This window comes from Penicillium malachiteum (genome assembly GCF_028827825.1).
Source record: "Penicillium malachiteum strain IBT 17515 chromosome Unknown utg000001l:1.0-8184562.0:1.0-8186909.0, whole genome shotgun sequence".
NCBI classification, from domain to species: Eukaryota; Fungi; Ascomycota; class Eurotiomycetes; order Eurotiales; family Aspergillaceae; genus Penicillium; species Penicillium malachiteum.
This window is the reverse complement of record NW_026643094.1, coordinates 6,791,854-6,809,480: the sequence shown is the minus strand read 5'-3', so window position 1 is coordinate 6,809,480 and position 17,627 is coordinate 6,791,854. Positions and strand designations below refer to the sequence as shown.

The following is a 17,627-nucleotide window of genomic DNA, read 5'->3' as shown; positions in this document are numbered from 1 at the left end:
TGTTGTATAAGACCAGATTTTGTGCTCCCAGGAAAGAACTCGCGTCTCTGAGAGCAACTAAAGCTTGATTCAGACAATCGTTGCTCCTGAGACACAAGTAGCTCCCAGGAGACTAAGACATATACTAAGAAGTATGAGGGGTGTGAGTGTCTCATATTCCTGTTGATGAGAAGCACCTCTTTCAGATAAATAATAAATGTGAGGAACAGGCGTGGTCGACTCTAGAAACACGTCGTAGCGTGAGCTTCCTCGCATTCAGGGGAATCCAAATGCGCCATGTGGGTCCGTGTCTTCCATTCGGCGTACATACCTCGTTTCAATCGCTGAAAAGGAGCCAGAAGCTGCCCGGGATGAGTTCTTAGCTTGCAACATTGAGCGATTGCTAGGTACATTCGGTAGATGCTAGGACATAAGGCAGTGCATTTTGGAAGAGTTCGGAATTCATTCAATACACGTTCTGGGTCCTTTGTACAAAAGAAATACTGTACATGATCGGTGTCGCTAGTACATGTACTGAGAGGAATGGCTCCACTTTTGAAGGTCGATTCCACCAAGATCATGATTTGGAATTTTCTCTTCACCCGTGCCTGTTTTGTCCAAGCGCCTGCCTACCACTCCTCTGGTGATTCCATTAAACCTCCGTCAGGGCAAACCGAAAGAAAGCTATCATGATCCTCGAAACAAGAAGTCTCGAGAAGGGACTCCTCGTTGGATATACAAAGAGCCCAGTCGCTTTCCTCATCCGTAGTGATTCTTGATTCTTTCCTCGCATTGTCGGATACGCTCTTCTGCCTCCGACGCGCTAAGAATCGTTGCTTTTGATACCTTTCTCCATATGAGAAGTCCCCAAACGCCAAGACTTCTAGACTCGGAAGGCCCCGTGGTCCAAATGCCCAGTCCGCAAATTCCACGATCTGTCGTGCTTCGCTATAGTTCATCCAGGACTCCTCTACCGGCGCCTGGCGGCCAGATGCTTTTATCAACTCAGCAGCCAAGGACTCTTCCCATTTCACTGCAAAACCGTACCTGTCGTCAGGGTGAGAACTCCGTCGAAAGATCTTAGCCCAGCAACCACATGAGCAGTACCAATGACAGCCTCTTATCTGTGACATGACCTCCGACTGAATATCACGGTGTAGGTGCTCTAGACCCATAAATCGGAAGTGCAAGATTTCAAGTTTGGATTTCTTGGCCCCTAGTTCCAGAGTGGGTTGCTAAGTTGGGAATCAGCAGCGTCTTCATTTGTTTCCGGGGCTCAATTCGCCCTTCCCGCTCCCTCCAACGTAGTGTCATCTAAATTCATGCGAAGAGTCTTACCAGAAAGACCGGGCTCGCGCAGACGGCGAGGGCGGTCATGTGATATAACTGAAGATTGATTGCCCGATCAAAGATCCACGAAGGAGCGTAATCTCTGGTGTCCCACCATAGCCTATTCTCGTCAATTGGAGCAAGCTGTTGCTCGTGATATGCCAGCGTCTTCAGGGTTGCGATGTGGTGTCGAATCACAGCCTGCAGCTGACAGGATTCTCGGAAGTTCGAGATCTTCAAATGCAAACGCTTCAGGCCTCGAAAGGAGCACAAAGACAAGATCATTGCGTCGAGCTCGCCGCCTTCTTCCGCATGTGAATCCAAACGATCGCCACAGAACTCGAACCGCCTGAGCTGTGCATTCAGCGGCGATTGCGCCACAGCCCCCAAAAATTTTAGCGCATTTGAACACCAACACAATTTCAATGTATGTAAAGAAGAGAAGATTAATGAACCTTCCGTCGGGAGAGCTTGAGGTAGGGTGGACCTGGACAGTGTCAACGAAGCGAGAGAAGACAGAAAATGTGCCGGCACGAGCGTGCGCAGGCGACAAGGCCAATGGCAGGATGAAAGCGCGCCATTCGAACTGGCCGGAGCACACCATAAGGTCACTCTAGCCCTCCAAAAAAAAAGATCAGCGACTCACAGTACCAAGTTGGTCGAAGTAAGCGTCCTTCACATGCGTCACAAGCAGGGAGAGGAGGGGACGGAGAAGCTCCTATTGGAGACGGTCATCTCCGAGAGACCAGGGAGACGGAGCAATGGCGTCCGGGCCCGTATTTTTGGACTGGGCGACAGAGGTCGTCGAGCGACGCACCGGCAAGATTATATAGTCCACTGTCAGCCAGAACCGGTCTAGCGGGATCAGGTGACCCGGCAGAATTTGCATGTATCTAAGGACGCGTTACGAGAAAATAGAAAACCAGACATATCGACATCATCAGTGGAACAGACCGCCTACTACAACCAGACAGCGAGTCTGACATCCACGAAGACCAAGGAAGGCGGAGACCCACGGCAGATCCCGGTAGGGACTAGCGTGGCACACCATACCTGATCTGGGAAACGCTAGACCGGAACAGGCCCCTACAGACAGACGCTAAACCCAACAAGCGGGGTAGCCACTTTCGGTCAGGCTCTGGTAAATGCGAATTGTACTTGTACTAATTTGTATTGAAATCAGAGATTTGGCTGCGAAACGACAGTTTATGCCCCCTGGAACTTACGTGAGAGATTTGCTAGTAAGTGAAATGCGGCCGTCTAGTTTGCTCGGTTTGAATAAAGCCTGTGATTAGTCGTAGTTCCCGGGTTTCATTGGCTTGAGTGAGTAGATCCCCGCATGACCCCTCGATTCTAGGACTTCGTATGCTGTAATGCCTGCCAATCGATTTGAAGAGGTGCAACAACTACATGAGGAAGACTGTATATGGTAGATCATCTCTTGTCAGAGAGCAAAAGCGGAGAGGAGATAAACACTAATACGTAAAGGGAAACAAGAATCCAGTGCGTAGTGAAGAGGTGAAAGTTTGATGGAAGTGTCCTCTAGGTGCACGGGTCGATCCAGCACCAACAGACTACTCAGACTACTCAGAGTACCGTGCGGGATAGGGTGGGATTGGAGAGGTGTAGGAGTGTGGATTTTCTACCTACCCGAAATGGCAATCTTATAAAGAACGAAAGTACAGAACACCATAGGGACTGTAGTCAGATATTAAACCTGCTCGCTGGCCGCTAGGGATATCGCCTCAAGATGTTTTAGTCGATCAGTATCCAATGGATATATGGTAATATGCCATTCCACTGGTTCTTCTTGGGAATTCATTTGAAAACGAGCAGCCATTCCCCAGAACAAACAGATATCGTACCCCCAAAGCTCCTCTCCCTGAATATGCCACAGTGGCAGACGATCCACATCCATATGGCCGGAAAATATCGGTGTGACCAGGAGTCTCCGTACTGGTGGCACTGGTAGTTGATGGTGGTGCCGCATAGAAGGATTCTCCTGTTGCAGCTGTCGTATGCAATTGTAGCGATGCAGTATTCCTTGGCAGTCTTGCGTCATGTAAGCTTCCCACGTGTGGTTAGTGGGGTGCTGTTTCAAGCGATGGCAAAGTTGCCAGATCAAATCGTCCGTAGCACATGGGCCATAAACTTCCACCGGGAATGACTTCTCATATGGTACGGCTCCATCCCTTCCCCACCAATCCAGGTAGACACGGACTCTGAGAGGGGGTATATCATTAAAGAGATCTGGGATGTACTGAGCAGCATCTGAGGAGCGGGACGCTTGAAGGATACTGTCCCAGGGATCTTCATTTAGAAACGACATAATCATGTAGGGACAAGCAGGTTTTTTTGATGGTTAGAGAACAAAAAGAAAGGTAGCAAGATAAGAATCTGCTTAAACTCAATCGATTTTGATGGCACCACGTAGTATAGGAAGGTAGGTTGATAAAAATAGATGGGATTTAGTATGGCTTGATGGATATTGAGTAAGAAGAATGGATGGGGAGATTTTCGAGAAGTTCTAAGTTAGTAATTAAAATAGGAATTGTTTGTCTCGAATTGTTTGTCTCGGATTGTTTGTCTCGAAAGAAGGCTCGAGAAACTCTCACGATGAAATTCGTTGCATATCCTCGCTGTATGGCTAATCTGGCGGTAACATCTTGTGAGATGAATATGTTCATCACCTTTCCGAATTTAACTCTTCTTAAATTGTTTGGTGTCTAACTCTGATCAGAGATTTCACCATGGGCACAAAAAATAACAGATTTTGCCTGCATATAACCTAGATGGCATAATCCTCTCGCATATTTTGCAGACAGATGTCTGTCCTTGAAGATTTCGCTAAACACTGTGGCAAATGGCCAGGGCCAAGGTCGGTCCTATCGTGGACAACGCGTCTTCGGACCGTGTAGATGAGATTTTCGCGAAGCCAGGGGTCAAGCTAGTATTTGAAATAAGAGTTGCTGCATTGATACCGTACTTCTACAACGACAAAATAAGCCCCGGATCCACAGACGAAATCATTCGCTGGATGCTTACCGAGGGCGATGTATCAGCGAAGATGGGGACCGAATTTGACTGGTTCATCAACAGGACGATTTTGGGAACTCGAAAATAAGAACGCGGTGGTGGTGGTGCCCTTCTAACACCAATAGTATGTGGTGACGCATTTTCCAATAATAATAAGACTCGTCTATCCATACTAATACGCCCGTAGAAAGAGTGTAGCCAATCTTCGATAATATCATGACGCATCCATGCAGCATCATTATAGCGCCAAACACACCCTAGAGCTTGAATATTAACTTCCCGAAGAGCACGAGGGGTTTTTGCCTTCCCAATTAACCATAAAGGTACTCGGATGTATAAAGTAAGGTCATCTCCTAGGTCCTCCTTTTGTAAAGAGATTAGAAATAGAGGAAGGAAAAGAAATAGATCTTTGATTCCTAGAGGTTACTAGTGTAAACGAAGAACAAGCTTGAGGAAGAGTATGGAGAAAACAAGAAATGAGAGGAGAGGGTGAAGTACACTCTTGCTCTGCTGGCACCGCGCCTGTCATATCTGAAGTTGTGCCTCTCTTCTTGCACAGTTGCCTGGCCGTCACATCTATGAAAAAGATTTCTCCGGTATGATACTACGCAGCAGACTCCTTACTTTGCGCCACTTTTAGCACTAGCATCATTGCCTTAGGACTAAATTACGGTCAAGCTAGCCAATATATAAAGAGTTTGAATAGGGTAGCAAATACATGAGAAGAGCTTTAATACCCCCCCATGAGAGCTTAATCGGTGATTCCTAGCTTTCTGGGATGATTTAAAAGCCTTTCCACAATCTGTACACCACTGATGACAGTCTACGTCATGCTGCCGAAGTGCTGTTCTACTGTCAAAGCTCCTAGAGCAAACAGTACATCGATGATATCGCTGGGGCTGGCTATAAGCTTTGTGGTAAAGAGGAATCGCCACACTTATAGGAATCAGGTCGGCAGAACGTGTCGGGCTAGTAAAACAGACTCATTAAGACAGCCTTGAGCATGGAACTTTGATAGACATGCCTACCAGGCTCTCTGAATTTGTTTCTGGATAAGCAGATTCAACAACAGAGCAGCGAATTCTGAGGAGCAATTACGAAACTCCACAAATTTTGGATATTTCTCGAGTGTCGGAAGGTGCTCAATGGCATATTCAGGGAGCAATTCCTTAAGCTGCGAGTGTGGTGGGAATTGGTTCCCGTAAACGATTTCGAGAAGACCGATAAAATGCAGATCATTCCAATTATCACTCAGGTTTGCTTGGAGCTTTTGTTGAGACACTACCGTCAAGCGATCGATCAGATACTTATCTGCAATCAAATAAACGTGGATATTGATCGTCTCTGGTGCCAAAGATACCCCTGTCAAAGAACTTTCTTCACACGGGGCACAAGACGTAGAAGCTGCATTCTCTGCGGTCCCGTCTTCGAGGTTGTCAAGATAGTCTCCCCGATAGCAGAAATCGAGCATTTTCTTCACAATGTCCGGATCATCCTCGGGAAGATTGATTACTCTGGATTGCGACTCCTAGATGCCCAGTATTCATCTTAGGGCGGGCGTATATACCAACATCGGTCAGGGTCGTATTACCTACCTGGAACTGGCCGCTAAGGGCCTTTTCGAAGAATCCGGATTGGTTGCATAAAACCATACTATGGACGGTAAATTCTTCGCCTTGGCAGCTTAAAGTCAAATCCGAATACTTTCCGGTCTCCAAGGCACTGTAGTAGATTAGATTTCTTGAATTCTGGTCGGTGACAGAAGAATATCATATGACACAAGGTACCTGGACAATAACGATAAAAGAAAATCTGAGGACTTGTTTATGGAAGCCATGAGTGAATGCCGCACAACATATATATGGTAATTTGGAGAGAAAAAGGACTGGAAATTAAGAAAAGACGCTTGTCCATGTCTAACACAGGGGTGTGCGAAAGGGCAGACTGGCCTACGGGCTAACCTTCCTGGGACTCTTATATCGCAGGGGGTAGGTAAAAGCGGTCAACGTTACAGATACTAGTTGCGGCCGGATGATTGGCGCGATTGAAACGAGGTATTTAAGTTCATAAATCAGGCAGCAACAGGGATAGCAATGTATTATCAGACCGTATGTCTGGTCGCAGTAGGCAGTCTAGAATGGATATATTCCATAGGTCTGATTTTCTATATTGGAAAAGGCCACCATGTCTTCCTAATATAAGATTTGAACAGCATCCCGAGAGAAAAGGTAGCCCAGTCCAGACCAGACAGTCGTGACAGTAACAACACATCTGGAGGCAGAAATCAGCATAAGCAGGGGAAGGCCACGTCAGCACTTCAGGCATGTGCGGGGTATTCATGTATTCAGGTGTATTTAGGTGTATTTAGGTGTCAAATAGTGGTGTTCAGGGCATTCAGGGCGAATGGGCTGAAAGGGCTGAAGAGTAGTATGGTGGGTGACCACATGCGAATCCTGGCTGTTCTTACAAGACCTAAAGAACTCTTTTCGAATTTTTGGAATTAGCAGGATCGTTCTTGGTCCTCCCCTCGCTTGGAAATATTAATCGCTAGAGAAAGCTTGAATACCAATTACTTTGTGGTATTACCCTTTGAATTGTGGCGAGGTGCAGATACTACAAGGGTGTTTCGAAAGAGGCTTTGAAATAGTGTAATGAAGTGGCTAGATTTGGGTAGCACCAATGTGGCTAGGCGAGGCAAGTACGGGATGTATACGAATCAAGGGAGATTTGGGTAGGATTAGGTAGGAAGGTCTTCAATCTATACTGAGACTAACACTTGCGGTGATTGTCTCGAAACTAATAGGATCTCGGCTATGTTTCGACACCTGATCTGGGGACCTTCTCTGTAAGGCTGACATAGTTAAGTTCCTTGACAAATAGAATCTCCCTGTGCAAGTGGTGAAACTGATTTCGATCCATCCTGTACACTTGTGTTCCTCGATGAAGACATTAGAACAGCAATCCAAACCTCTCCTAAACAACTATAAATCTACAATCAGGTATCCCTTTACATCGTAGCTTTCACTCAAAACTTGAGTTCTATTGACGAACTTGATAGAAATGCCATAAAGGAAACAACTGATAATAATTACGCGTACTCCAATCTCACAACGCAATATACATTTTTGGTTATTTTTGCCAATAACATCCCCCGAAACCCTGCGGAGACAGAAAAATTTCAGGTCTCTACTCCATGTCTTTCATCCACATGCCGCCTCAAGCCCATCTCATCATCAACCTCTTGATTGCAGATACTGTAGTGTCGGCCATCCTAGCTTATGTTTTGAGCCTGTGATTATGATGCGTATGACGTCTCCAGATCATTTCATCGTCGACCAGTTCGTTGCAGAAGTTGCAGTGACGGTCATCTATATGCGTATCTCGGAAATGGCGCAGAAGATGTTTGTGCCGAGAATAGTGCTTCAACCGGCGCTGGTCAGATTCCTCTCGGTTGCCAAAGCATTGGAAACATCCTAGAGGCTTTAAGGCCGTCTGGACGTGCGCTTCTGCCCTCTGTAAAGCATCCTCACGCTGCAACGACGGTGAGACAGCTTGTGCGGAAGCTAGTGTGGCAGGGCTATCTGTCGCGGTGTTCTTGACAGGAATGGGCCTATTAGGACGTCGACCTCTTCGAGGCCCACCCTCTCGCACGCCACAATACATGCGAACAGCTTCGACTGCCTCATTTCGCCGCTTCCACTCCTGCTCTAAAGACCGCGAAGTTGGCCATGTCATCAGCTTTTCCAAGAGAAAGATCTGTTGCGGGAGCATGCTTTCTCTGGCCACCAGCAGTTCCCGAGTTTCATCGTTGTGAACCACAGTACCAGCAGTCAGTTGCCGCTCGATGTCCTTTACAGCTTGACTACTGTCAAATTCCTCCCTCACGCGCTTGCGAAGATCGTATAGTAGCCGGCTGCGTGTGTTCGTCACGTTCCTCTTGAGCTTTTCGAGTCGATCTAATCCTTTGCGACTGTTTTTGCCACATTCTTCGGGTTTCCGAGCGAAGCTATCGCGTTTGTATATCGCATCTTGCAGCTCCGGAATCGTTTCAATACTCGCTTTCTGTTCATCAGTAAGCTCGCGAGGCCGTCGAGTGTCGGCCCATCTCCCCATACAGGTGACCGCTCTCATCATCGCTGAGTCGGGCTCGAGCCCTCTCATCAAGGCCTGCATATCTGTGCCGATGCGACGAGGAAGATAATGATTCAAAAACGTTCGAATACTTGCATGTTTCATGATCAAGTTTTGTTGTGCATCGCTTACAAGCCCTTGACATTCTTAGCCTTTTTTCTCGACTCCTAACAGGTGTCGAGGGACAAGTGACTTACTACTCTGATTCAGGATTGTTCCGCCACCGTATCGGTTGCAATGCGTGTACAAGTTCGGAAAACCAGCAATCTCCCCAAATGTTTGATACTGCTTGCTTAAAGCTGAATTCGAGATTGGCTGATCCCGAATAACGCGAATGGTACCGCGGCTTGCTTCAACCTTGCAGAATACATAATGGTTTGATTTCTCTGATTTCAGCGGTAATGGCAGCTGCTGTCGGCCATCTTCTAGCCAAAGCCTTCTTAGGTCATCCTGGGATTTCATTCCAGGCGCGCGGAAGGCATCGTCGTCGAAAAGAATGCCAAGTAAAAATTCATGAGGGCTCAAAATAAGCGACGGATCGTGAATGATCTCGGGAATGACAAAGGTATTTCTGCTCAATATCAGTGATCTCTACCTCCAAGTGGTTTCTACTGAATAAGAAATTACCCTTGTGTCACCCCAAGATGATTCTTGGCAAATTTGTAGGTGATTTCGAGCAAAATTCGCGGCGGTCCTCCCTTTGGATCCCGTTGGATTGAGCACTGCAGATGTTTGTATTGGAGCTTTCTCATTGCGCTGATCCGATTCACCGTAAAGCAAGCCATAAGATTGTAGAGACATTGCTGCATTCGTTGGAGGCCAATATAAAATCGTTTGTCCATTGTGCGGAGAACAGTTTCCTGCAAAATGATCACATCCTCAATATACATCGGTGGCTTCTCCTTTTCGTCCGTAATCAACCCCTTACGTTTCACGATCTTTCGGATGCTCTGTTTTGGAATCATTCCGTTAGTGAAAGATATACCACAAAGAATTTCTAGCCGAACCTTTCTCATTCTTCGACCTAACTCAGCGGACATTGGGTCCTCATTTGCTTTCTCGTAATGGCGAAGAAACATCTTCCAGTATGTGTCAAGAGTACTAGCTCTTTTTCTACCTTTATTCCGTCGTCCATTCTGACCGTGCTTTACTCGAAAACACCAGTACAGAAACTTGGTAAATTCTCTCTTTCCTGCTGTGCGAAGAGCATTTTGAGGGTCCTTCCATCTCAAGTTAAAGGATCAATGGTTTGTTTTATGTTGTTTGCGGCAGAATCTAGGTGAGAATTAGGCATAGAGCTTAAACAGATATCAATACTTTTAATTCACTTACCGTTCCCAAAGACCCTTCATGAACGCAATCTGGGTCTTGGTGCCATCAGCATAGCCATCACTGTCACTATCAGATGAAATATCATCCGACTCAATATCTGGATCGGTGGAGGAATCCCCTCCGTCCGTATCGCTTGAGCTTGAGTCATTTCCCTGTCGGTAGTTCCGTTCTTGAACGGTTCTTACGCCCTCCGGCAAATTTTTGGATCTGATCTTCTTCTTCCGCCTCTTGTGGACAGCTTGACCACTGTCATTCTCGGGTTCGCTGCTGGTGCAAGTTGACGACCCTTGGCTGCGCTGCCGTTTCTTGACGGGGAAAACGCGAAATTTCCTACGGATCGATACAGAGGACTCCGGGGTTGAAATTTCAGTTTCTGAGTCAGCGTCACTTGCCTCAGACTCTGTCCAAAATTGTTGAGAGCAGTCACTCTCAGAGTCATGCCGGCTTCGACGCTTCGTCATACCGCCTGTCTGTGAATCTGAACTTGACGAGAGAAATATCTAGGCAAGATTGGCATAAACAGGTAGAATTTGAATTATCGGGGGTGAGAGATTAAGCATGTTCAGTTCAAGTGAGGCCGGGCAGCGAGCGCAATTTATAACGTACAGCGGAAGTAGGCCGCAAAGGCCACGGTTTTTCCACCATGGCGGGAGGCCTCGACCGGCATGTCCACATTACAGGGGTGCGGAAGGTAAGCCGGGGGTGAGTTTTGGGTGAGACGAGTTCACGGCTGCGTTGTGTGTAGCGAATCGCCGACGTATGATGGGCTCCTGAGCGAGACGCCGGTCGCCCTGAGTGCTGCACTAGGTGGGTCAATCTGCATTGGCAGGTGCGTGGATGAGTTAGCGTGGGGCCGTGGAATGAAGCCCGGGGGCCGGCAACGCCAACTTCGGCGTCATCTGACGCTGTTTCTGGCAGCTCCGGACGAAATCGAAATTTACATCTAGTATAAGTTTCCTTTTTCTACTAGCTAGTTTAGTATATTTTTAGTTTATTACTCTATCTTCTTATTATTTAATATGTGGAGTAGTATTTAACTATCCTAGTAATTAGGATAAATTAGAGCTTAAAGATTATAATAAAGTACTTTGTGTGAGAGAAAGTGCCAGATTAGGGTGGTACAGACGCTAGCGAAAACAGCTTCTACCCTGATGACAACTTTTCTTTTCTCGGGCCCCACTACCAAGCGACTAGCGCATGGTAAGTACTCCACTACTGTTACAAAAATATGAAGAGGTCTTGGGTATGACTTTACAAATACAGTACAATACAAGTGCCTTACAACCGATCCCGCAATACTATAACCACGGCGTAAGAATCCCCAGCATAGATACGATAGTACGAAAGAAGGGGTTGGTCAATATACAGAAATAGGTCTTAAGTGTTATGCAAAGGAACATCTTTACTCTAATTTTCTGTACACATTTATATTATCATTACTATAGAACAGCAATCACTTGGGCTACAAATTGCAGAGGTCATGGGGCCTTCCATCTCAGAAGAGAAAGGATTTGAACCGATAAGGAACCGGATGTGATAGGGAATTTCCATAGTTGTATCATGTCCTCCAAGAGACGCAGCTTGGAGAGCATTGCCGTAAAATCCACCTTAGGGGTTGATCTCAGCTCCTTTCGCAAGTAGTAACTGCACAATCTTGTCATGTCCTTCTAGAGACGCAGCTTGGAGAGCATTCCCACAGAATCCACCTTGGGCGTTGATCTCGGCTCCTTTCTCAAGTAGTAACTGCACGGTCTTATCATGTCCTTCGTAAGACGCAGCTTGGAGAGCATTCCCGTATTCTCCACCTTGGGCGTTGATCTCAGCTCCTTTCGCAAGTAGTAACTGCACAATCTTGTCATGTCCTTCTAGAGACGCAGCTTGGAGAGCATTCCCGTATTCTCCACCTTGGGCGTTGATCTCGGCTCCTTTCGCAAGTAGTAACTGCACAATCTTGTCATGTCCTTTTAGAGACGCAGCTTGGAGAGCATTCCCGTATTCTCCACCTTGGGCGTTGATCTCGGCTCCTTTCTCAAGTAGCAAATGCACAACCCTCCCATAACCATTTAGTGAGGCCAATATAATAGGGTAGGTTCCTCTATCATCCGTCGAATTGATATCCTCTCCCCCGAGAGACAGTAAAAACTCAACCTCCCGCTCATGTCCGTTTAACGATGCCAGATGTAAAGCAGTCATTGACGGTGGATTTCCATAAGTCTTGATAGACTTCCAAAAGATAGGGAACCATAACGAAAATCCTTTCCTGCTCGTATCATACATCCGGTGAACTTGACTAGCGGCTTCTTGGTCTTGGGTCAGACTCATCTTTCTTTTGTGGTCCGGCCAATATAATGCTGAGTAATTTAGAAAGCTTCGAATGTTAGAGCTTGAGTCCTCTTCATCGCGTTCCAGATCCTCCATCAACAGGTATCGCAAACAGATAACAGCCATTTGATCCTCGGTATCAGTCAGGCTCCAGCAGTATAAGTAGTTGGCACTGTTAGAACGACTCTTCTGGACAAGAAATTCCCTTGCTGTCTGATGAATTAAGTAGATCTTGGAGTTGTTGATGAAAACAAAAAGGCCACATAATCGACGCAGCTTTTTGTCGACCTGGGATGACTCGAGTCCAGCCTCTGCTGCAGTCTGGGATTGTGGAGAGATGGCTATACCGAGCGCCATGGCCATTTCCGCCGTTGTCAAAGGGCGCCGTGCTGCTACGATAAGTTGTAAAATCTTTCTCGCAACTTCCACTTGACGGGATGGCACTCGACTAAGGATTTTCTCATATGCCTCATCTACTGATCGAGGTATCACCTGGATTGGCTCCTCAGCTGGGCGAGGGCTGTCCTCGAGTGTAGATTGAATGTCGTCCATGGCTAAATGTAGCCAGAGATATGTACGGTGCTCCATTTGCAGAAGCTGTTGCTCCAGTCGCTGCTCTATTTCCTGTGACAACGGCGCTGTTTCAGCGAGCTCTTTTACTCGCATCTTCACGACAAGATCGATTTCATGGTGGATCTGATCATTTTCTTCCTCCCCTTTAAGGTGAACATGTGGGAAAGAGTCCGTGATCACTCGGAACTTCTTATGGATATCATCATACGGGCGACTGGTGACCAGGTATTTTAACCAAATATCCTCTGTGTGTGGATGTGGTAGGCGGTGAAATGACTGGAGCTTCTCGATTAGCCGGTTCTGATCAATCTCACGGCATTCATCAAGCGCATCGAATATGCAGATTGTCTTGCAAAAGTCATCAGCTAAGACGGCGCTTATAAAAATTCTCCACAATTCGTCAACCTCTTGTCGGATTTTCTCCCCACTCTTTTCCCAAGATGGTATGGCATGACGTAACAGCTGAGGCCGCTGGCTAAAAAGCTGATGGAGTACCGAGCAAAGTGCTGGAGCAAGATGATTCTGTTCATCGTTGTCTTTGAAGAAAAAGTAACAGGTTGTTACTTCTGGATAAGAGCCATTAAGGTAGTCGTCGATTATTGATCGGGATAGTACAGACTTCCCACAGCCTGGATCGGCTGACACCCAGAGAAGATCGTTGCAGCTGCTCTCTGACCAACGGACGTACTCAGGGCTCTGTAGAGCCCATAGGCAGGTTCCTTCCGCTTTTCTACGATTGATGTTCTTTTGCTCCTCATAAGTTGATACCTTAAATGTTTGGTGACAGCGGTGTTGCTGGTCCGTCAAAGCAAACGCAACCCTCTCGCGATGATGTTCTTCTTGTTGGCGGTATGCATGGTCTAGGCGTTGATTTGTGCCTTTAATTTCGGCCTTTAACCTGTCTACGTAGAGCCTTGTAAGCGAGCTGTCCTTAATCCAGGACTAGCTAAGCTAGAATTCAATTTACTTACTGCATATATCTACTACCAAGCCCTCCTGTGACACACGACCAACCGGGACATAGCCCAGCAGCTCTTTTGTGTATGCTGCGGCTGCCAGGGCAGCATATCCCTGCCATTCCTTGTTCTTGTGCGAGTCGGCATAGTCACAAACACCGCGGATGACAACGCAGGGGAAGTCCAGCATCAGACCAGCTGCCTCCATCTCAAAGCACAATGCCCCAGTCTCTAAATGAAGTTGCTCTCTTGTCCGCCCGTGCTTGATGACCTTATTACCAGAAGCAATAATACCATAATGGGTCTGTGGATCCTCGTCTTCGCGTTTATCTCTAGTATCTTCCCACTCTGCTAGACATCCGTCACAGTTGCTTGAGCTAGTAGGATGATCATGGATAGCCTGAAAAAGTCGATCGGAATTTGCAGTAGGCCGGCCAAAATTTTTCTGAGTTCGCTCGTTTCTTCTGATTACGTTTTGAAGATATTCCGGGTAACTAGTGGGGATCATCTGTCAGCCCGGCAGCTCTCATCATGCCAAGTGCAGTCATAAGTGCCCTTGGGGGAGCGTTTAGCGAGCCAGTTCGTTCAAATTCCCCATCTGCAATAACCTTGCCCATATCATATTGAATCACCCCACCGCAAGTGCCTTCGGGACAACTAATCACGATATCGCCGAGGCGGATATCATGAGCAGCTGAAGGGATCCCACCTCCAATACCGACCATCAGTCCGATTCGAAGTGACTTGGAGAAGGTGCGAAGCATGTTGTTTGCGACCGTGGTAGCTGCTGTGGTTCCGTACTGGCCTCCAGGGAGGCAGGCGATCACGATGTAATGTTTGCCGATTCGGCCCAACGTATAGGTATTCGAGTCCGCTGCATCTTGCTCCTCAAGGATTCCGAACTTCTCATCTAGCATTTAGGTAGCAGCTGCAGCCTCGATTGGAAGGGCACAGATCCAGCCGATTTGGAAGGCATCTCGTGAGGGACGGGCCATGTGGAAGGTCTAGCGTGGTTTGGCGAGAGGAATGGTGCATTGACGATACTATCAGGGAAAGTTGATTAGCGACAACTGCTGACGAGCCCTTGACTAGGTTGAAGGGAAAGAAGAGCCCCATTGCGTGGCAGACAGTAGCAGCCCCGCCGCCAGCAGTAAACAGCCTAGGCTGAGGAAGCAGTATAGCGCTGCAGGCGAGCGAATGTTATTGGCGAAGGATGGCGCACGTGACAATATGGTCCGTGACGTGGCACAACAGAGCACCCCGTCAGCAATGGTGGCTGCAGCACCGTCGGGTAGATATGGCACCAACACTTGAACCATGGCGACTCAAGCTCATTCGTGATATGATACAAGACCCTCAATCGTATACTAACGCGAAAATAGCCCAAGCTGCCCATTGCACCCCGCGATCAATCAGCACAGCCCGCTCAAACCTACGATGCTTTGGCAGTGTCAGGGCCCCTCCCAACGGTATTGGACGACGACGGACAATTACCCCACCTCTGCTTGAAGCTCTCTGTGAGCGCCTCCTCGAAAAGCCAGATTTATACCAAGATGAGATGGTGATCTTCTTATGGGATGAGTTTCGCGTCCTTGTGACCATATATAGCATTGGCAGAGCACTCGCATCGGTTGGATGGTCTAAGAAAGCCGCAAGGCGGATAGCGAGGGGACAGAGTATTGAACTTCGGGACTTCTATCTTCACACTATCTGGTCATTCCGATCCTACTACCTGGTATATGTGGATGAGTCGGGGTGTGATAAACGAACGGGCTTCAGACGGACGGGATGGTCTCCACTGGGAGTGACGCAAGTCCAGATTTCACAATTTCACCGTAGGCAGCGTTACCAGATACTTCCCGCATATGCCCAGGATGGTATCGTCTTTGCACGAGTTTTCCAGGGATCGACTGATGCCGTTGTGTTTGAGGATTGTATACGGCAACTTCTACATCACTGTGGCAAGTGGCCAGAGCCGAAATCCGTTCTTGTCATGGATAATGCCTCTTTCCATCGTACGGAGGGTATCCGGCAAATTTGTTCCGCGGCCGGGGTTAAATTGATGTACTTACCACCCTACTCCCCAGATCTAAACCCCATTGAGGAGTTCTTTGCTGAGCTTAAGGCTTTCATTAAACGACACTGGCTGACGTATGAAGAGAATCCGGGCCAGGGTTTCAGTGCCTACCTTGAATGGTGTGTCGATGTAGTTGGGTCAAGGGAGAAAAGCACGAAAGGCCATTTCCGACATACAGGCTGGAATATCGACGAACCGTGACAATCGAGAATACATATTTTCCATTTTATAGTCTATCTCCCATGTTTCACCTACAATGCTCGACCCAATACTGAATGTCTCCAACAAATCAATGAGCAATACCTCTTTTGATGCCGTTCTTAATGAAAAATCCCGGGTCCTGATCCTTGTGGATCTGCACAAGATCCAGTCCATCTTCGAGGGCAGTATCGCGAGCTTTCCGAAACTCTTCCTTTAGTCTGTCATCATTTACCTGGGACTGCTGCCAGTCACTATATTCAGCAATAGCAACATCCCGCAGACCAGGGATTTCGAGGAAACCCTGAGGCGGTCTTCCTGGACACGAAGTCGGCATCGGAGTTGGTGTAGTTGGTACAGAAAGAGGAGACGCCTGCGCAGGAAGAACATTGGTGATGTTGATAGGGGGATAGCCATTAGTGGACTAAGTGCCTCCCTTTTGCCTCTCAAGTCGCTGCTGCTCCTGGATATATAGCTTTTCACGGATTGATTCAGGGACGTCGTCGTGGGTTTTCAACAGACCACCTTCCTCCGTGTAGCTCACAAGGGCCCTTAGATTCTGTACTGTTAGCTTGATATGCTTCTTGCTTATAGGGTCACGCCAGCAGTGCGGTCCTAGCTCACATGCTCCACTGGAGCACCGTATCAGGCTGTAAACATGGTCCCAAGTAGTAGGTTGCCTAGTAGCTTGTTCTTCTGTATTGATATTTGCTTGCCGCTTAAGTAACATCAGCTAGGTAGCGGATAAAGCCCCTCTTTTATCTGTCCCTCTTGGACTCAGCCTTAGGATGTGACTGCCCTTGGTATAGTTAAATGACATATTTAGTGTTAGTTTCTTCCCAGCACGGAAAAGATCACCCCACACGAAAAGCTGTTTCTCCACAGCGGACCAATCTATTTCTGTTTTGTCACAGGAGAGAGTGAGGTCTGGCTGATTACGGTGATTCACCGATACGACGACAGTTGTATCATCTAATTCAACACTTTTCTGCGCAAATTTCTTGCTTGCAACTTCCTTTAACTTGGGCCCTAGAAAAAGACGCCAGTGGAACCGTGGAGCCAACACTAGGTCTTGCTCTGTGCTTTTCCAAATAAATTTGTTGTTGTTGAGAGTCATCTTCCACACAATCGAATAGTGTATACAGGTGGGTGGAAGCTCATCGTACAATTTTCCTTCTTCCCACTCAGTCAACTGAAGTAATTGGATCTGGTTTGTCTGAGGCGACCGGCGCTGCGGGGAAAAGGCTTCATCTGGGCGGTCTTCTGGGCTAATCGAACTAATCACCGAGGGTGTCTGACAGATGCCATATCCGGGGGTCGGGGCATATTCTGGGGTCGGGGCAAAGAGCGATGATTGGCCGGGATAGTCATACGAATCAAATAACAGTGGGTCATTATTAGTGTCGAATGGGCTACGCATATTAATGCAGCTATTCAATCAATAATTAAGATCATCGTGCATCGAGAGGCTTTCGCGGGGGAAGGGGGATCTTTCGCTTTGGTGGATACTCGTTGATTCTTACCTAGAAAAAGCAGCCGCTAAAAAGAGAGCACAGACAACCAAAAAACTCTGTGGAATAAGCAGCATCTGGTGACAGCGTCGATAGGCTACACAACCGTCCTCTTCGGTCTGATCGGTTGCAACAGAGCCCTACGAGGGGCGATGAGGTTGGGACGCCTGGAACGCAGACAGC

The 17,627-nt window shown here is 47.5% G+C and overlaps 7 protein-coding genes across 7 annotated transcripts; all 7 read right to left on the bottom strand.

The window, feature by feature from the left end:
* Nucleotides 1-608: 608 nt before the first annotated feature.
* N7483_002532 (uncharacterized protein) lies at nucleotides 609-1,912 on the bottom strand (the record flags this gene model as incomplete). Its single annotated transcript, XM_057085969.1, has 3 exons — nucleotides 609-1,214; nucleotides 1,318-1,657; nucleotides 1,764-1,912. 3 exons carry the CDS (start codon nucleotides 1,910-1,912, stop codon nucleotides 609-611), a joined length of 1,095 nt encoding a protein of 364 aa, XP_056952118.1.
* A 3,456-nt stretch (nucleotides 1,913-5,368) lies between these two features.
* On the bottom strand, nucleotides 5,369-6,065 carry N7483_002531 (BTB/POZ domain-containing protein; the record flags this gene model as incomplete). The annotated part of the gene is made up of 2 exons (XM_057085968.1): nucleotides 5,369-5,872; nucleotides 5,940-6,065. Coding segments are annotated over 2 exons (630 nt in total), but the record flags the coding sequence as incomplete, so codon positions are not given.
* A 1,555-nt stretch (nucleotides 6,066-7,620) lies between these two features.
* N7483_002530 (DUF3435 domain-containing protein) lies at nucleotides 7,621-9,440 on the bottom strand (the record flags this gene model as incomplete). The annotated part of the gene is made up of 3 exons (XM_057085967.1): nucleotides 7,621-8,612; nucleotides 8,673-9,046; nucleotides 9,103-9,440. The coding sequence occupies 3 exons, from the start codon at nucleotides 9,438-9,440 to the stop codon at nucleotides 7,621-7,623; spliced, it is 1,704 nt and encodes a 567-aa protein (XP_056952116.1).
* Nucleotides 9,441-9,716: 276 nt separating this feature from the next.
* Nucleotides 9,717-10,474, bottom strand: N7483_002529 (uncharacterized protein; the record flags this gene model as incomplete). The annotated part of the gene is made up of 3 exons (XM_057085966.1): nucleotides 9,717-9,750; nucleotides 9,808-10,285; nucleotides 10,414-10,474. The coding sequence occupies 3 exons, from the start codon at nucleotides 10,472-10,474 to the stop codon at nucleotides 9,717-9,719; spliced, it is 573 nt and encodes a 190-aa protein (XP_056952115.1).
* Nucleotides 10,475-11,415: 941 nt separating this feature from the next.
* Nucleotides 11,416-14,575, bottom strand: N7483_002528 (uncharacterized protein; the record flags this gene model as incomplete). The annotated part of the gene is made up of 3 exons (XM_057085965.1): nucleotides 11,416-13,604; nucleotides 13,674-14,058; nucleotides 14,291-14,575. 3 exons carry the CDS (start codon nucleotides 14,573-14,575, stop codon nucleotides 11,416-11,418), a joined length of 2,859 nt encoding a protein of 952 aa, XP_056952114.1.
* A 1,449-nt stretch (nucleotides 14,576-16,024) lies between these two features.
* N7483_002527 (uncharacterized protein) lies at nucleotides 16,025-16,270 on the bottom strand (the record flags this gene model as incomplete). Its single annotated transcript, XM_057085964.1, has 1 exon — nucleotides 16,025-16,270. The coding sequence occupies one exon, from the start codon at nucleotides 16,268-16,270 to the stop codon at nucleotides 16,025-16,027; it is 246 nt and encodes an 81-aa protein (XP_056952113.1).
* An 87-nt stretch (nucleotides 16,271-16,357) lies between these two features.
* N7483_002526 (uncharacterized protein) lies at nucleotides 16,358-17,353 on the bottom strand (the record flags this gene model as incomplete). The annotated part of the gene is made up of 2 exons (XM_057085963.1): nucleotides 16,358-16,492; nucleotides 16,883-17,353. The coding sequence occupies 2 exons, from the start codon at nucleotides 17,351-17,353 to the stop codon at nucleotides 16,358-16,360; spliced, it is 606 nt and encodes a 201-aa protein (XP_056952112.1).
* Nucleotides 17,354-17,627: the final 274 nt, after the last annotated feature.